This window comes from Haemorhous mexicanus, chromosome 12 (assembly GCF_027477595.1).
Source record: "Haemorhous mexicanus isolate bHaeMex1 chromosome 12, bHaeMex1.pri, whole genome shotgun sequence".
NCBI classification, from domain to species: Eukaryota; Metazoa; Chordata; class Aves; order Passeriformes; family Fringillidae; genus Haemorhous; species Haemorhous mexicanus.
The window spans coordinates 16,309,532-16,325,719 of NC_082352.1; the positions used below are offsets into that span (position 1 = coordinate 16,309,532).

The 16,188-nt window shown below is 48.0% G+C and overlaps 2 protein-coding genes and 1 long non-coding RNA gene across 3 annotated transcripts; 2 read left to right on the plus strand and 1 right to left on the minus strand.

The window, feature by feature from the left end:
• Positions 1-1,759: 1,759 nt before the first annotated feature.
• Positions 1,760-6,830, minus strand: CIAPIN1 (cytokine induced apoptosis inhibitor 1). The gene is made up of 8 exons (XM_059857357.1): positions 6,674-6,830; positions 6,224-6,376; positions 5,293-5,369; positions 4,875-5,043; positions 4,595-4,668; positions 4,152-4,267; positions 3,546-3,615; positions 1,760-3,024 (listed from the first exon to the last, which is right to left on the minus strand). The coding sequence occupies exons 1-8, from the start codon at positions 6,828-6,830 to the stop codon at positions 2,914-2,916; spliced, it is 927 nt and encodes a 308-aa protein (XP_059713340.1). The 3' UTR covers positions 1,760-2,913.
• On the plus strand, positions 4,191-7,213 carry LOC132332768 (uncharacterized). Its single transcript, XR_009487981.1, has 2 exons — positions 4,191-4,329; positions 6,173-7,213. It is a non-coding gene; the product is annotated as an uncharacterized LOC132332768 (long non-coding RNA).
• Positions 7,214-8,809: 1,596 nt separating this feature from the next.
• Positions 8,810-16,163, plus strand: COQ9 (coenzyme Q9). The gene is made up of 9 exons (XM_059857356.1): positions 8,810-8,886; positions 9,616-9,787; positions 10,371-10,506; positions 10,857-10,999; positions 11,254-11,338; positions 12,504-12,608; positions 14,193-14,348; positions 14,718-14,771; positions 16,053-16,163. Exons 1-9 carry the CDS (start codon positions 8,829-8,831, stop codon positions 16,086-16,088), a joined length of 945 nt encoding a protein of 314 aa, XP_059713339.1. The 5' UTR covers positions 8,810-8,828; the 3' UTR covers positions 16,089-16,163.
• Positions 16,164-16,188: the final 25 nt, after the last annotated feature.

Genomic DNA, 16,188 nt, shown 5'->3' on the forward strand with positions numbered 1-16,188 from the left:
ATTAAACAACCCACCTCATCAGCTTCTCTGCCAGGCATATCATCAGCACCTGCATGACCAGGTTCCATTCAATGCCCCATCAACATCCCTACCACCAGTGGCATAAACATCTGCAGAAGCTTGGCAGTGATGGGGTAACTGTTGCACTCAAACATCTTTTTTCTGATCTTAAAGGGTCCCATGATTCTCTACAGCCAGGCTGGGTGGCCCTTGGGCTGGACAAGCACAGCCCTTCTCTTGTGTCTACAGCATGAAATTACTTATATGGTTATTTTAAGGAGAAAAGAGTTTTAAAAAACTTTCAACTAAGAGGGACAGACTGCTCATGAATTGAAGAAGAGCTGAGCCAGACGCCTGAGACTTGTACTAACAACCTTGGTAGCCACTTATTATTTGCTGAGGGAAGTGGGGGAAGTTTCAGAGGAGGCAAATATAGCTGCAGAGTTCTTCAGAATCCCACTGGTCAAAACACAAGGCCATGAGGAAAACCACAAAGGACACGAGCAGAATGACATGCTTGCTAAATTGCAGAGGCAAAATTGGAAAGCTGAGGTGCAAATCAAATTAAGACTAACAAGGGATGCCAGAGGCTCTGCATTTGCTTAACTGCCTTAAAAAGAAGTGGAGAGAAAAACATGGCTCATTGCTTCACCAGGAAAGAGTTATTGATCAATGAAATGGAGGAAGCTGGGACATTCATAGTGCTGTATTTGCATCCTCCTTTATGCCCAACGTTTAGTGGGGAATTAGATCTGGGATAGCATTTTTGACAGGCAAGAAGCCATGAAATAGCCTTGGAGCAGTAACAGCAGTGAACAAGAGGCAGGGAAAGGCAGCCAGGGCTGCTGGAGGAACTAGCTGAGGCAACCTCTCCAGCACAGGCAGGGAGGGTGGGGGACATCTTTGCCCATTGGCTGTTTTTAAAAAGGTGAAGCAACTACTCTGGCCAGAGCTGAGCCTCCAAATTTCACTTCTCAGAAAGATGATATCACAAGGAGTTGAGCAACTGTGTGAAGGTAAAGCAATGAAGAACACAATGCTCTCCTTGTCCCAAGCTCCTCCATATGGAGAGGGCTCCTTGTCCCTGTGTGCACCCAAGGCAGGTGGGTGGAACATCCACAATGGGTTTTCATGCCAGGAGCACTGAGTGTGTCCTTGCTGCTCCCCAAGCTCTGCTGGCCATAAAAAGGAAGGCTGACTCATGCAGAGAAACAGAAGTGCTGCTTCTCCCAGTTTGGGCAAGAGGAAAGTGGAGTTCAGGGTAAGGGCTGCCTTCATCAGGGACCTCATAAAGAGATCTGATCTTCTACTACCAGTGAGGCTGAGAAAAGGCAATATAACCCCCAAAGGCTGTAAGTGTGCAGAGCATTTGCCCATTTCCTTCCAGGATCATCACTAGCTAGGAGCAACAAGTTGGTTGGACAGGTGGTTTATCACACAAATCCTGTCTCCTTGGGAGCTGTTCCCACTAAAGACAGAAGCAGGGACTAGGGAGGAGTGAAAGAGGGGTCTGGGAAAGCTGTGCTCTGGAAGGAACGGGTTTCAATCCCACCAGTAACAGCCTGGGGCAGTGCAAGTGTGATTCCCAGAGCAGCATCTGAGCAGTCAGAAAGGTGTTTTCTTAAGTTTTCCTTAACATCTCTGTTTCCAGTGCATACCACATATTCAAGCCAAGTTTTCAGAGGAACAATTTACGGAGAATGCAACCTAACATTTGAACAGTTTAAGAAATCACTGAGAGGCTGAGTAGGAGACACACTTAGAATACCACTAATACCAGCCTTAAAACAAAGGCTTTACTATTGGTCACTTTTATTTTAAGAACAGAACAGCCTTTCATCCCAGCCCTCTCCATGAGTTTAGTAACTCAGGTAGCACACAAGAAGTCACATCCTGTAGAGCAAGAGCTTCAACCAAAGCAGTCCCCACTTCAGAGACACTGAATGTGGGCTTTCCTCCTCCCCCTCCCTGGGCAAGAAGCAAGCCCAGCAGAAAATGTGACCAGCACCCTGATCCTACACCTGCAGGATGCTTCACTAGGAGTAACTACACAAATAAATAGTATCTCATGGAGAGGGGGCAGAGGGCCACCACAGATCATCTAGAAATTAAGTTATTGCTATGTTCTTATGTATTTGACACTGCAGGTAACTCACTTGGGTAACCACCAAGAGAGGTGATAGTCTCAGATTGCCCTTGTGTTATCAGCTTGTGTTGGACTGAAAGCTGTGGGGAGACAAGACAGATCTTGTTTCATCAGTTCCCTGCCTTAAAGGCAGGAGTTCTTGGTGGGACTGAATATTTGTCATTTTGCTGAAAACAGCTGGGGGAAGGGGCTCCCAATACACTTGAAAATTCATCATGCCTGTCAGCCTTTCCCATACACGCTGCTATGAGTACATACTGCTGAGGGTACTCCCTGCTCCTGACTTACTACAGGAGCTGCTGAACCATCTCCACATAAGGGGCTGCAGGTTGAAATTTCAAAGAGAGCAGGAGCCCATCACCCCGGGGGCTGAGCCAGAGCTGCTGATTCACCAGGGACAATCAGTACTAATTAGAGCTGTAGGACATGGGCACTGGAAATGCCACAGGCACACAAGGACAACCTGACACGTGACTGTACTTCCCTCTGCTGGTGGGACACACTGTGACGGCCAGCGTCCAGGATCAAGTCAGGTCAGGTCAGCCAAAACAAGGTGTCACATGAAGTCTAATACGTGACTTGTCACCAGAGGATCAGGTAGCCCAAGGCTGATGACAAGTGGTGAGCTCACAGCAGTGTCAGTGCCCGCAGTGTCCCTCCCCTTATGGAGTACTGGCTGGAGAGCATGAGTTTGAGAGGATGAGGACTGCAGGAAGAACCTCAGAGTGATGGAAAAGCAGCAGAGTCCTTGGCAGGACATGTCTTTGTTAGGCATCGTGCAGCTGGTTCTCTGGCAGGAGAATCTTCTCCCCAGGCTTGAAGGCAGGCATCCCCAGGTAAGGGCAGCTGGCACAGCGGAATGCATCCCCCAGGTAGCACTGGCAAGGGAAAGAAAAGCACTGTCTGTAATCAGGTGCCACTTTCAGGTCTCTTCCCCTGTGATATGGTTTCTCCAGGTCAAGAGATGTCATGCTCCTCAGCATCTATGAGCACAGAAACTGCTTCCCTTCTATCCCCTTCTTAATACATCTGGTTAGTGTGGATGGCAGAGCTGTGCAGGCTCACACAGAAATGAGTCTCCACCCCACTTGGTGTGCCCAGGCTGGGGCAGCCCCCTGAGCTCCCACAGGGCAATCCTCTCTGGGCAGTCCCTGGTCAGGCCATGAGCAGAGAGGGAAAGGGTCACTGCTCACTCTGATTGCCCCAGGGAATCAGAACAGACAGCATGTGCTGGTACAGAGCACGTGGGCACAGGGCAAAGGCTGAAGCTCTGCAGAAGCTGCACAGGCAGTGTGTGGAAGCAGTGATCCAGCTCAGGCTGCAGTGACTAGGGAACACAATTCTTACACAGAGATCATATACTGCAAACCATAGTATAAAGACAAAAATTACTAATTACATTTCCACAGGCAGATTTAGGCTGTGAGCCCTTCTTCTCCTGTTCCAGTTCTTCAGCCAGGCCACATGTGCTGTAAGAAAAACAAAGAAGTCACCTGCATTTTTCTGCTTAAAGGTCATGAGTCATCAACACTTGTGCCAGCCATGCTCACATGCAACAGCCCTCACTCTGTCACATGACACAGCTGACTCTGGGGCTCACACTCCTCACTTTGCTCTTCAACACCACGGTTTGTATAACAAGTGTTGAAACACTCCTCAAGTTTAAACTGAGTGGGAAATGACACTACAGCACTTGCTACATGTGCTGTTTTCCTTGGAATGTGAGAAGCCAGGGTTTTAGGCACAAGCTGCACAAGCTATGCAGTCACCTCCAAGATGGCTTTTGATAATATACACCATCGTGATAAATTTGTAGCAGTCACAGGTCAATTCTCACTGTATTTGGATTTACATTCCAATAATTAAGATAAGAAAGGACATGAACCAAGAGAGTTAGGCTCTGAAGAACAGCAAATTGCCTACAAGCTTTTTTAAATCCCTCCAATTCTTAAGAGTTCAATACTGCAGTTGAAAGGCTCACTGATACATGAATTTTAGCACTGACCAGTTCTTGCAGGCTTTCTTTTTGCCCTTTTCATTGCAGGATGGAGCTCTGAGGGATGATGGATCTGGCTTTTTCAAATCCTCTGAATCCAACAGCTCATCAGAGTCCAAAAGATCCTGAAAACACACCATGGGAGACAAAATGCAGGAAATGGACTTTTCAGTAGGGAATGACAGTGGTGAGTTACGTTCAAAGAAATGGTACTATCTGTACGCTGGCATTAAAGTGCTGCAGCTCTGCCCTCTTATCCCTGTCTCCTCTCTGCCCTTACCACATCACTGAGTTCTCAGACCCCATGAAGGAAATGAGCTGTTTTGCCCTAGGGAGGTTTTTCTACCTCTGAAGTTGTAAAGCTTCCTAAGAGGCATGACTGAAAGTATTTTGAATAGGAAAGAATGGGGAGAGAGAAGGAACAGCAAAGCCTCACAAAGAAAACCACTTACCATCTCTTCATCATTCATATCATTGGCAGACAGTGTCCACAGCTTGGCAGCAGCTGGGTCCACAGAGGGTTTTGCTGGAGCCAAAACAAAGGAAGAAATAGGAGTTATTCCAGCCTTTGCCCCATCTACTCCAAAAAAATAAAGAGTTCAAGCAACTTTGGAAAGCCCCATTTCACAGCTTTTTACTGTAGCACTCCCTACTTGGGAACTGTCTCCCTGTTGCAAGTGATGCCTTGTGAGAGCCACCAAATCCAGGTATTTAGCATCAACCACTCCTCACCTGAAGGACCAGGTGTCTTGGCAAAGGAAAGTTTGAGCTGACTTGAGGATCCCACTTCGAAATTGGGCTTCCTGCCTTCTATCTGAATAATGAGAAGGTCATTGCCTTGGTAACCCAGATGATCTCCAACAGACTGGGCCTCCTCTGGGGTCAGTGCTTCCTTTTGCAGCTGCCAAGAAAGATTCTAGGTTAACCTTATGCAGAACCCCTTCTTTTAACATCAAGCCCAGCATTCCAGTGAACAGACAGTCAGCATTTTTAATCCTAAAGAAAACCACTATGCTGACTATCTAAAGTTTGTTCCACGCAGTGGCCATGCACATTTACAGCAAACCAGGGTAGCTAAAACCCTCATCACCCAAAAAATCCCCAGGTAACTGCCTGAGGGCATTTCTGGAAATGGTAAACACATCCCTACCTCCTTCACTTCCACCAGCCCAGAGAGAGTAAGAGTTGTGAGGAGCTTGGATGCTGTCTTGATTTTGGCATTGTTTCCTGCAAGACACAAAAGCAGAGAGTAGGAGAAGGCAAGAACAAGAATACAGTTCACTGTGAAACCTCAAAGAGCAAGAACTTTAGAAGGAAGTACTCGAGCTAAACTTCTGCACCAAAATTAGGCCTTTTCTAGTTAACAGAACAAACCAGAAAAAGTAGCAGCAGCTTGTTAATTAGAATAACAGTGTGGGGTCACAAAGCTGTTCTAGCTCCAAATATGCTCTATATATGCCAAAACATTTCTCAATCCAATCAATACCTATCAAAAAAAGATTTTAAAAAAACCCCAAATGCCAAACCAACTCCCTCCCAATCATTTTTACCTACTAAACTACTCATGAAGTTTTCAAAACATGGACTCCTAAATGAACACACTACATTAAGAAATCATCTTGTGTTCTCCTTCTCATGGCTCTTCCAGCTGTCCCCTGGCAGGTGCTCTGGTTTTTTTCCTAAAACTCAGTCCAAAGACTTTTAACCTTTCCTGGATAACTACTTCTCAATGGACTTCTGAGGCAATCTCTTCAACATCTGTCACCTGTTTTTAAAACCACTTCAGAAGCTCCTCAGAAACACAACATCTGTAACTACTTAACACTGCACCCTGAGGAGAAAACAGCAGTCACTGAAGCTTTTCAGTGTAGTTTAGGAACAAGCCCATCCAGCATTTTTGACAGGAGAGTGACTGCAAACATCTCTGATGGATACCAGCATAAGCACAGGATAAAAACCTTGTGATTTGAGTTAGTGTGTCAGGAGAATGAAAATCTCTCAATGTTGATCAGGGTTCCTTTCTATTTCAGCCTAATCCTCACGAGAAATGCTATGTTGCCATAGAAGCAAGAGTCTCTCACCTGACTCTGTAACCACTGGTTCCTTCAGGAGGACACGGCCCCCTGGCTTAAGTATTCGAGCTACTTCTGCCAGGAGCTCCACACTGTGCTGTGCTGCACTGCCTGGTACCATGCCAGAGAGGATTACATCAAAACTGGACTTCCTGTGAGCCGCTGTGAAGAGAGAGCATGATGGTACAATTGAACATGTACATACACAGCTTAAAACACCAGTTCCACCTCCCTCATCCCTCATGCTTGAGTACAACAGCAAGAACTGATTAAAGACACCAGTCACAGAAGCACAGCCAAGGTGCATCACTTCCCCTGTTGTACTGCTCAGGTAAGAGGCAGCAGCAGGTGCTGACAATGTGCTGAGTCCTGACTCCCAAAGTGGGAAGGTGTTGGTTCACACAACAGCAGAACCCTCTCCCTTTTAAGGAAACAGTGAAAAATTAAGCTCATTCTTACACAGAGGCAGCTGGTTAACATTTTCCACAGAGATATGATTATCAGCTCCCACCAGTGCCTGGACTTTATCCACCAAATCCTTCAGGGCTTCGACGGGCGAGGAGCTGTCCCAGATGATGGCCACGCGCTGGCCTGGAGCCAATCCGTACTCGCCCATTTCAGCAACAGCAAACCTGGCAGGGCTGGGGCAGAGAGAGAAAGGGTAAGTGCCAAACACAGCAAGAACCTCTGTGGATTGTGACTTAACCAACTGAGTTGTTTTAAGAAATGGGGATAATTTTCTGGAAATGGGCAACAGAAAGTTCCCACAAACTGAGCGTTAGCAGGACATGAAGAAAGAGCTAGACTTCAGGGCATAATTCAGTTTCTCCAGTTCACTGATGGGACACTACAAGCCATGCTTTAAAGAAATCAACAAAATAACACAAAAACTCACCTGCTTTCCTTAAAAATCTGAGTAAGACAAACACAGGATTTCTGGATTTCCTGAGCAGTGACAGCTATTGACATTAAACACTACCTTGTGTCTCCTACTTCAAACAGGACCTAGCAGAGTTTACTTATGCAGTACATGAGAAGAAAAAAGTAACTTTCAGCATTCCCAGCATTCCAGATTGAGGCTCTTCCCACCGTTATGATTGGTGGCACTGGGTGAGCAAATTACAGGGAGGGAGGAGCAGAACAGAATCTATGGTGACAGTTTTGAGAAAGCTGTCTCCGCTGATATTTTATATGAGATTCTATTCCTTGTATGGCAATAGTATCCCATCATCACCTGTTCTCATAGCAGCACCAGCTACTGAAGCCCATGACCTCCCCTCTTTCCTCTATCCAACACAAACCTATCTTCTTTCTAATTTAACACAACACAGAGAACAGAGAGCAATGCTGACCAGAACAGTTGCCCAGTGCATCTTCAATTAGCTGGAAACGACACACCTATTTCTGGAGAGACAGTTGTAAGCAAGATCTGTACCAGGAACCACTACATCACACATCCTGGGCAATGCCTTACTGCCACCACATTGTCACTAAAGCACAGCTCATGGATATGCTGTACCAAATTTAACTGCAGTGAGGTGGGGAGTGGATTTTGACCCACAGTTCCTCTGGTTCTGTATGTTGTGGACTCCCCCCCCCCTTCCTGGAAACTGCCAACAAGTTCAGAATGGGACAATCTGTGCCTTTTCTGAGCCACCGTAGTACGAATTCACACTAAAACAACCACAATGCCAACCCAGTATGGAATATACACCTTGGATGTACACTACAGGTTGTAACATCTCACAGCTGGTTTTGCACGTGTGACACAAGCTAAGCATTTGTAATCACACATATTAATCCCATTAAAAAGTCACCTTTCCCAAGAAGAAAGCTGAAAATCTCAAAAGACACCCAAGCTGCTAGGCCAAGATGGGAAAGATAAACCCGAAGTCACAGCTTCCTTTCTAAACAGCAGCTTATGACCTTGCAAGATCAGTCAGAGCCCAAACTGCATCAACAGCAGCACCACCTCCCTGAGATGCGATGAGGAGGCCGTGGAGGAGGGGCCCTTATCTCCGTGTCACACACATTTAACAGTCCCTGAGGAACAGGGCAAGGAAAGGGGTTAAACAATAGCGCAGATTCCGCTTCAGTAGATTAGAAAGCCGCTGTGTTGGAATGGGATGATCGTTACAGTCCTTTCCAACCCAAACCATTCCAGGGCTGAAAACTGCAGCCTCCTGAGGCAGCACAGCCAGCTCCCAGCGGGCCCGGCACGCTCCGGCGGCCTGGAAATGCTCCGGCGGCCCGGGACGCTCCGGCGGCGCAAGGCTGCGGGCCCTACAGCGGGTGCGCATTTTAAGCGCAGGAGGAACGGGCGCAATAAACTTCTCGGTCACCGAGAAGGGACGGTTCAGCGGCAGCAAGGACAGGAGACGTGAGGAAATTTCGTGAAGGAATTACTTAAACTTAAACACACACACACACAGATAGCACAACCCACCCCAGCGCTTCAGACGAGACCTCAGAAAAGATTTTTAAGGGGGAAAAGGGGCAGCGCCAGCCCCGTCTCGCGCCGCTCACCTCCGGTGGCCCGGCCCGCTCGGCTCCGCTCGCTCGTCCCGGTCTAACGCCGTCACCGTGACATCATCGCGCTCTGCCCGCTTCCAAGATGGCGGCGGCGGGCGGGCTGCGGCGCGCGGGCTGGCGGCTGTGGCGGGGCCGCGCGGGTGAGGGGCGGGGGGGGGCGCGCCCGGGACGCGGGGCGGGGAGGGAGAGAGGGGAGCGCGTGCCCGTGCCCGTGCGCGCCCCCGTGCGCGCGCCCCGGCGATTGGGGCGGGGCGGGGCGGGGCGGGGCAAGGTGAGGTGAAGGGCACGAGGGGTGTGAGGGAAGCGGCGCGGGCGCCGAGCCGGTGGGTTCGAAGGAGGCGTTGGTCGGTGGTGGTTTTCCTTAGAAGCGTGGGGCGTGAAACCCAATTTATTAAAAAAAAAAAAAAAAAAAAAAATATATATATATATATATATAACCCAAATCCAAAAACCAGCAGCTAAATTAAAAGTTCTCCCAGAGTGTCGTTGAGTAATCACTCAGTGATTAGTGTGTGGTGTCTGCCAGGGCTCTTCGGCTCCCGCGCCAGACTTGCTGCTTGGAGGGCAGCACCTTCCTCCCAACTCCTTAATCAGGGACCAAAATGGGGAGAGGGCATGGTTGGGTGCCTGCTTTCCAGTCCGAGGTTGGGAAACAATTTGCAATACGTGCCATTTGCACTGTTCTTTCCCCCACAAAACATTTTTGCTTTATTCACATAGACATCAGCTCAGCTGAGAGCAGCACTTAACAGAAGTGTAAAAAAAGACACTATGAGTTTCTGTTCTTTCCAGCTGCATTCACCACAAGTCTCTCCACCTTGATTTTCCTGGTGTGGGAAGGAGATGCTGACTCTTGGTTTCCCTTGCAGTGGTCAGGTGCCAGCAATACCCACCCCTCCGTGCTCTGCAGGCCTCGGCCGTGCTGAGGGGAGCCTCCGATGAGCACAAGAAGGAGCCATGGGCATCTTCTTCTCAGCAGCACTTTGATTCACCTCCAGCTGGTCACCAGCCTGAACAGAAACCTCAGGGCCCTCACCCCAGGTAAGTCACAGCTCCTTCTAGCACTGTCCCACCGATAGAGGGATTGGAGGGCCTTTGCTTTCCTGGACCTCACATCTGAAACTGGAAGACAGCAAGATCCAGAGTTAAGGAGCCCTAGACTGCAGCAGCTGGAGAGCTGGTTTGCTGTGACCATGCTAATTCCACCATGGAAACAGTATGGGGCTTGCTTTCAAGAGGGAAACTCTCTTGTCTGCAAAGCGCAGGTCTTTGTTTCTGGATTTTTGTGTGAATCTAAAAAAACGGGAACCATATGTTGTCCATATGCCCATAGTATAAAGCCCATGTTGGAAAAAGCCCATGCTAGTTTTCTTCAAAGGAGGACAATGTGGAGCTGATTGGTCTCCATCTCCATTGAGCCCTCCTTCCCTTATTTTTCTCTTCTCTCTCAGCAAAAGTTTGTTAAGAATCTTTTTTCTGGACAGGGAAGGATTTTACTGGAGGAGGCCAGATTGATACTAAGCAGGTCTCAAAATGTGCCTGGTGTCAGCGAGTGAGTGGCAGAGCCCAGGGTTCTGCCCTTTGGTGGTGACACTCCCCTCACTGTAACAATACCTTCTCATAGTTACACTGGCCAGGGCGGCCAGGAGTCTGAGGACTATGAGAGCGAGGAGCAGCTGCAGCATCGAATCCTCACAGCGGCGCTGGAGTTTGTGCCTGAACATGGCTGGACTGCAGAGGCCATTGCAGAGGGAGCCAAGGTATGTGGGGAGAGAAGCAACAAACCAGTTGAAAACTGGATGGAGCTGAAGTGCAGAGACAGCCAGGCCTGCATGCTTCCCCCACATACTCTTGGGCGATGCACCCTAGTCAGCAAATGCTACTGGGCAGGAATGAAACCCAGCTGCTACAGGATAACCCTTCAGAGGTAGATGGAGGCACAATGTAGCGTAGTGAATCCTAAAGAGACGACATGTCTAGGAAGTACTTTTTAATGCAGTGTTGCTTTGTTTAAATTCACATAATGTCTTTCACAAAATAAATGCAACTTTTTTCTAGCTGGATCCTGCTTAGTCTGACCTGGTCTGTGCTTCTCTCCTCTTCCCTACAGACCCTGGGCCTCTCTGTTGCTGCAGCAGGGCTGTTTCACAGTGATGGCAGTGAACTGATCCTGCACTTTGTGTCTGAGTGCAACACCAAATTGTCTGAGCTGCTGAAGAAGGAGCAGAAACTAGTGCAGCTGGGGGAAGCAGAGTGAGTATTGGGCATGAACAAATGTCTTCCTTTGCAGATTTTTGGAGCTGGGTAGACAGAGAGGCCACCTGGAACACAGATACTTTAAGTTAAAAGTATAATTTACCCAAATAAAACCATCTTCCCAGATACAGACTAGGACCAAAGGCATGAAGGTTATATAATACTTTGCTTATCTATTGCTCAGCCAGGTGAAGATTGGTCTTTCAAGATCACAATTGAATTTAACTTGGATATTCTTCTTTTTTCCTTAGGAAGAAGCCTATAGATGAATTCCTGAGAGATGCAGTGGAAGCCAGACTGAGGATGCTGATTCCATATATTGAGAAATGGCCCCAGGTATAAAAGTAATATCAACATTGTCTCTTTTTGCGTGTGTATACTTTAAACACCCTGTGACTTTCAACATAGTCTCTCCACCAGATTAGTTCAAGGTAGTAAATGAAGCCCTGGCTGCTTTCAAATGATTAGTAGCCTTCAAGAGGACAGCAGCCTTGGAAAGAGGCAGTTAAAAGTGACCTTAGAGCAACTGTTTCTGGCAGTTCTGGAAAGGCAAAGCTCTCTGTTGCTCTCTCCACCCATCTGGCATCCCCAGGGGTTTGATTACCTGTGTGTCTGCTCAGTCCTGCTTGCAGGGTCACTGCGAGTCAGGCTCTGTGCAGCGTTGTTGTGGCTGCACTGGGATCACCTCACGCCTGGAAATGCAGAACTGCTTTGCTGCAGGGACTGACAAACCCCTGGCAGCCTGAGGGCAGAGCTGTGAACTGAGAGGGCTCCATGCTTCTAAATTCAGATTTAACTCTCAAGCCATTCTTCCCACAGATTGAATTGTGGCTACAGTGACAAGCAGAGAGTTCCTAATCTTGGGCTGCAAAGATTGCTGCGAGGTCAGCCTCTGTCCAGAGCCACTGCTGGCCTCTGGGCAGCTGAATCCTGCACCCCATGCACAGAGAGAGAGTACAGGCTTCATGTTCTTTCAGATTAGCATAATTTGCCCTGTGAAGGATGTGGGTGGTTTGTGCCTCTCCTGGCACTGTGTGATTACGTTCAAAGGCTGCAGGATCCCAGCAGGGCCATTATGGCTGGCGCTGTTCTGCCCTTGGTTACAGCTCTGAGTTCAAAGTCAAATTCAGAGAAATGAGAGATGTGACTCCCTGCCCACAGGGGCACAGCACAGTGTGAGTCAGCTCAGGCTCTGATGTTTCCATGCCAGAGAGGCAGTTCAGGAGAGACAGCACAGGGATGTTTGAACTAAGCAGGGATCTTTCGGGCCAGTACAGGCTGAGGCCTGCACTTACTGTGCCACTTACTGAGCACACACTGTGTGCTCCCTGCACATCCTGCTGCTTGGAAAGACTGCAAAGAGCTGGGGGGACTTGTCACTGGGAGCTGGAGGCAAGTCAGCAGCAACAGGGAAAGATAACAGGGCAGAGCAGTGTTGGTCTCCTTTGGTGTTACATCCTTCTCTCTTCGGCTCCCATTTCTGTGTGTGTTTCCTTTTCAGGCCCTGAGTGTCCTGTTGCTCCCACGTAACATCCCTTCCAGCCTCAACCTCCTCACCAGCATGATTGATGATATCTGGCACTATGCTGGGGACCAGTCCACAGATGTGAGTCCTTGTGCTTTGGAGACAAGCTGCTTCTACCCCTCAGCACTTTGGCAAAATCACGGGTTCAGATAGGAGTGGGGCTGAGTCCCTCTGCAAATGGCCCATTTGTTGAATGAAGAAGGCATTTCAGAGACACCCAAGGGTCCTTATAAACTACAGTCTAATTTCTAAAGAGTCTTAAGAGCCACTGAGGCTGAATGCAAATTACTGCCAATGGGATTAGTGCAAATTAAAAGGACCTACTTTTCTTGGCTCTTAAGTGCTCTTCTTTTTTCTTTTTTGAAGACACAGACAAAGTTGTTGAGATTTTGAGACTGAGAAGTTGATCCAGTTTTCAGTGAGTGAGCCATGGGTCTGTCAAACAGCTCTCTTCTACCAGCAATAGCATTTACAGACTTGACTTGAAAACCCTTAAAGAACCTACCTAAAAATACCAGTAGCTTATTAAAGCTTTCATCTTTCTGGCAGGAAATAAAAGAAAATTATAACCTTAATTATAGCAATTAATAAATTACTTTAATTCTTATAGATGTAGGGTGAGATGGAAAAAGCTAAATGAACCATTTTAACAAACTACTTTAATAATCTTCTTTTATCTCTGTATAAAAGAGAAGCTACTGAAGTGAAAAATAAATAAGACAGCAGAAAAATTAAAGGAATAAACCATAAGACAACTGAAGGAACGCAATTGCTTCAGGAACTGAAAGTGTTATGCAAGTCAAATCAACATGTTGGAGCCACTGTCTGCACTGAGCTGTTCCTAAAGTCTCACTGATGCAGGGATTAGGAGAGGTCCTAAAGTTGTGTTTTGTTTGCACCTCCTGACTGGTTGCATGAGTTTTCCAGGAAAGCTGTGATGCTCAGCCTGCTCCCTCTTTTCCACTAATGGGGTTTAAAGTCACTCACAGCAGATCCCTCTTCCCAACACCAGGAGCCAGGCAGAGAATTCTCATGCCTCAGAGACCCCTTCAGGAGGGTGTTTAGGAACAGGAAGAGACCAGAAAAAGTTTTTTCTGAGGCCCTGAGAGATCCAGCTGCAAATGGCAAATTCCTCTATATGGGGAGGTGTCACTGTCATATTTTCTGGAAAAATCCCCTTGCCCAGAATTTCTCTCCTCGGAAGCGGAGAAACCTCAGAGAAAAAGGAAAACAATATTATCTTATTCACTTCTCCTGTGTTTTGCTGCTTTGGAATGTGGTTTGGAGATTGTTTATCCCACGGTGGTGGTCTCGTTGGTTTCATGTGAATTGTTTTGACTTAATGACCAATCAGTGCCAAGCTGTGTTGGACTCGGAAGAGAGAGTCACAAGTTTTCATTAGTACCTTTTAGCCTTCTGTCTCTATCCTTTCTCTATTCTTTAGTATAGTTTAGTATAGTATTCTTTTATAGAATATAGATCATAAAATAATAAATTAGCCTTCTAAGAACATGGAGTCAGATTCATCATGCCTCCCAACGATGGGGGACCCAGAAAATACAACAGGGAGGAACATGTTGTGGGTGTGGGGTTTTCCCTTTCTGTTCTCTGCTCTCTGGATGTGCACTCAGGTCACAGCTTTCTCTCTCTCCCTGTGCCCTGCAGTTTAACTGGTACACTCGGCGGGCAGTGCTCACTGCCATCTACAACACCACGGAGCTGGTCATGATGCAGGACTCGTCCCCTGGCTTCGAGGACACCTGGCGCTTCCTGGAGAACAGAGTGGCTGATGCCATGACCATGAGCAATACAGCCACTCAGGTAAGCTTGGGGACAGGTGTGCATGCAGCAAATCCCTTCTCCACAAGGATATGTGCAGGCACACCTGGCTTTTCCATCATGCACATCTGCTGAGAGACCCCCTCGTTGCTGTCAGTTCAAAATCAATATGTGGTTATGTGGTTTTTGGTAAACTTACATGTAGGTGCCCTCTTTGTCAGACTGTCCCAGTGGTTAGGAGACCTCCCAGGAAACCCCTTCCATGTTCTCTGTCTGTGGCTGTCACTTGTCTGCAGTGCTGTCAGCACCTTTCTGTAGCAGATACATGTTTGTTGTGTATTCCCTCTGTGTTTGGGGGCCACGAATGCAACTGCAGGAGGCAAAATGTTGTGTTCTCCCTGTGTCTCCCAGGTACAATCCACTGGAGAAGCTGTTGTCCAGGGCCTGATGGGAGCTGCAGTTACTGTAAGTAATGCTGGAACCAGCAGGGCTGTGAGGGCAGAATCGCTTCTGAATGTCAGCATGTGTTTTCCTCCCAAATCTAGAGGAATACATGATAAAACTGTCATCTTTCATAACTTAGATTTATTTAAGGGTGATTTCCTTGGTAGTTGAAGTTTGGTTCACTGCTTTGTGGTGAAAGAACTTGAATAGAGCATAAGGAAATTAAGTCTGAAGCTGCAAGGTGAGCTTTAGGGATGAGAGACAGGTGATCAGAATAAGTACAACTGTTCTCCATTACTTGTCACAAGATCTCTCCCTGTGCCAGGCCCTGTGCTGGAAATCTTGACAGAGGGTCCATGGCCCCATGGATACCTGGGAGGTGGCACCAGTCCCTGAGCCACAGCAGGGTGACTTCCTCAAGCTCTTTCATTTGACTACAGTGTCCTTCCAAGAATTCATTCATGTCTTGGTAGTGTCCTGGACTGCTTTCTGTCCATGCAGAGGGAACTGCACTTCATCTGGGATACAAAATGACCCTTTGTGTAGCCAGGAGTGACTTTTGAAGGGCTGTGATTCTATTTTTGGACAACTCCCATTTTATTTAGCAACAAAATTATTTCCTTATCAGAAATACATTTACCATGTAGCAAGACAAGACAAATAGGAACATAAATTAGACATTATTTTTACTGATGAAGCACTTGTCAACAGTTTCTCCCACCTCCTTCCCCGTGCAGTTGTGGTGGAATTTAGTGTCTCTCCGGCTCTCTCCTCTCTCATACCTGCATATGTCAAAAGGATCTTCCCCTAGAAAAGCCCCGGGATCTGTTTTACATCCACACGGTGCCCTCGGGTCTGGGATGTCTCCCAGGGCCGATGTTTGGTCTGTCCCTGCAGCAGATCCACTGCCCAGTTAAACCTGGATGCATCCTGAAGGGGGGTGGGCTGTAGTCAGATGGCTTTAGGGCAGAATCATCCCAGTACATACCTGATAGGGGAGCACATTCCGAACCTCCCACGTGCAGGGTGTCCCAAGGTGCATTCCTGTACGGGAGTGCTGAGCTCTGCAGCTCTCTACAAAATGAATGAGCGAGCCTAATGCCCCAAAAGCACAAATTCACTGCCCAAGTCTGTGGCCACAGAAGTAAACCCAAACCTGCTGCCCGGCAGGGCAGGCTCCGGTCCCAGGGGTGGCCGGAGTCAGCTCCAGTTTGGCTCGTGCCCGTCCCCAGACCACAGAGATGCCTCTCGGCCCCGCGTCTCGGACAGGGGCACTAAACCCCGTTCTCCCTGTGCCCACAGATCAAGAACCTGGCGGGGCTGAACCAGCGCCGGTGAGGCGGCAGCGGCGGCGAGCAGCGGAGCGGCCGTGCCCGGCCCTTCCCCGGCACCAATAAAGTCGTACTCAGCCTAGCACGGACTCTTTTTGCGGGCGCAC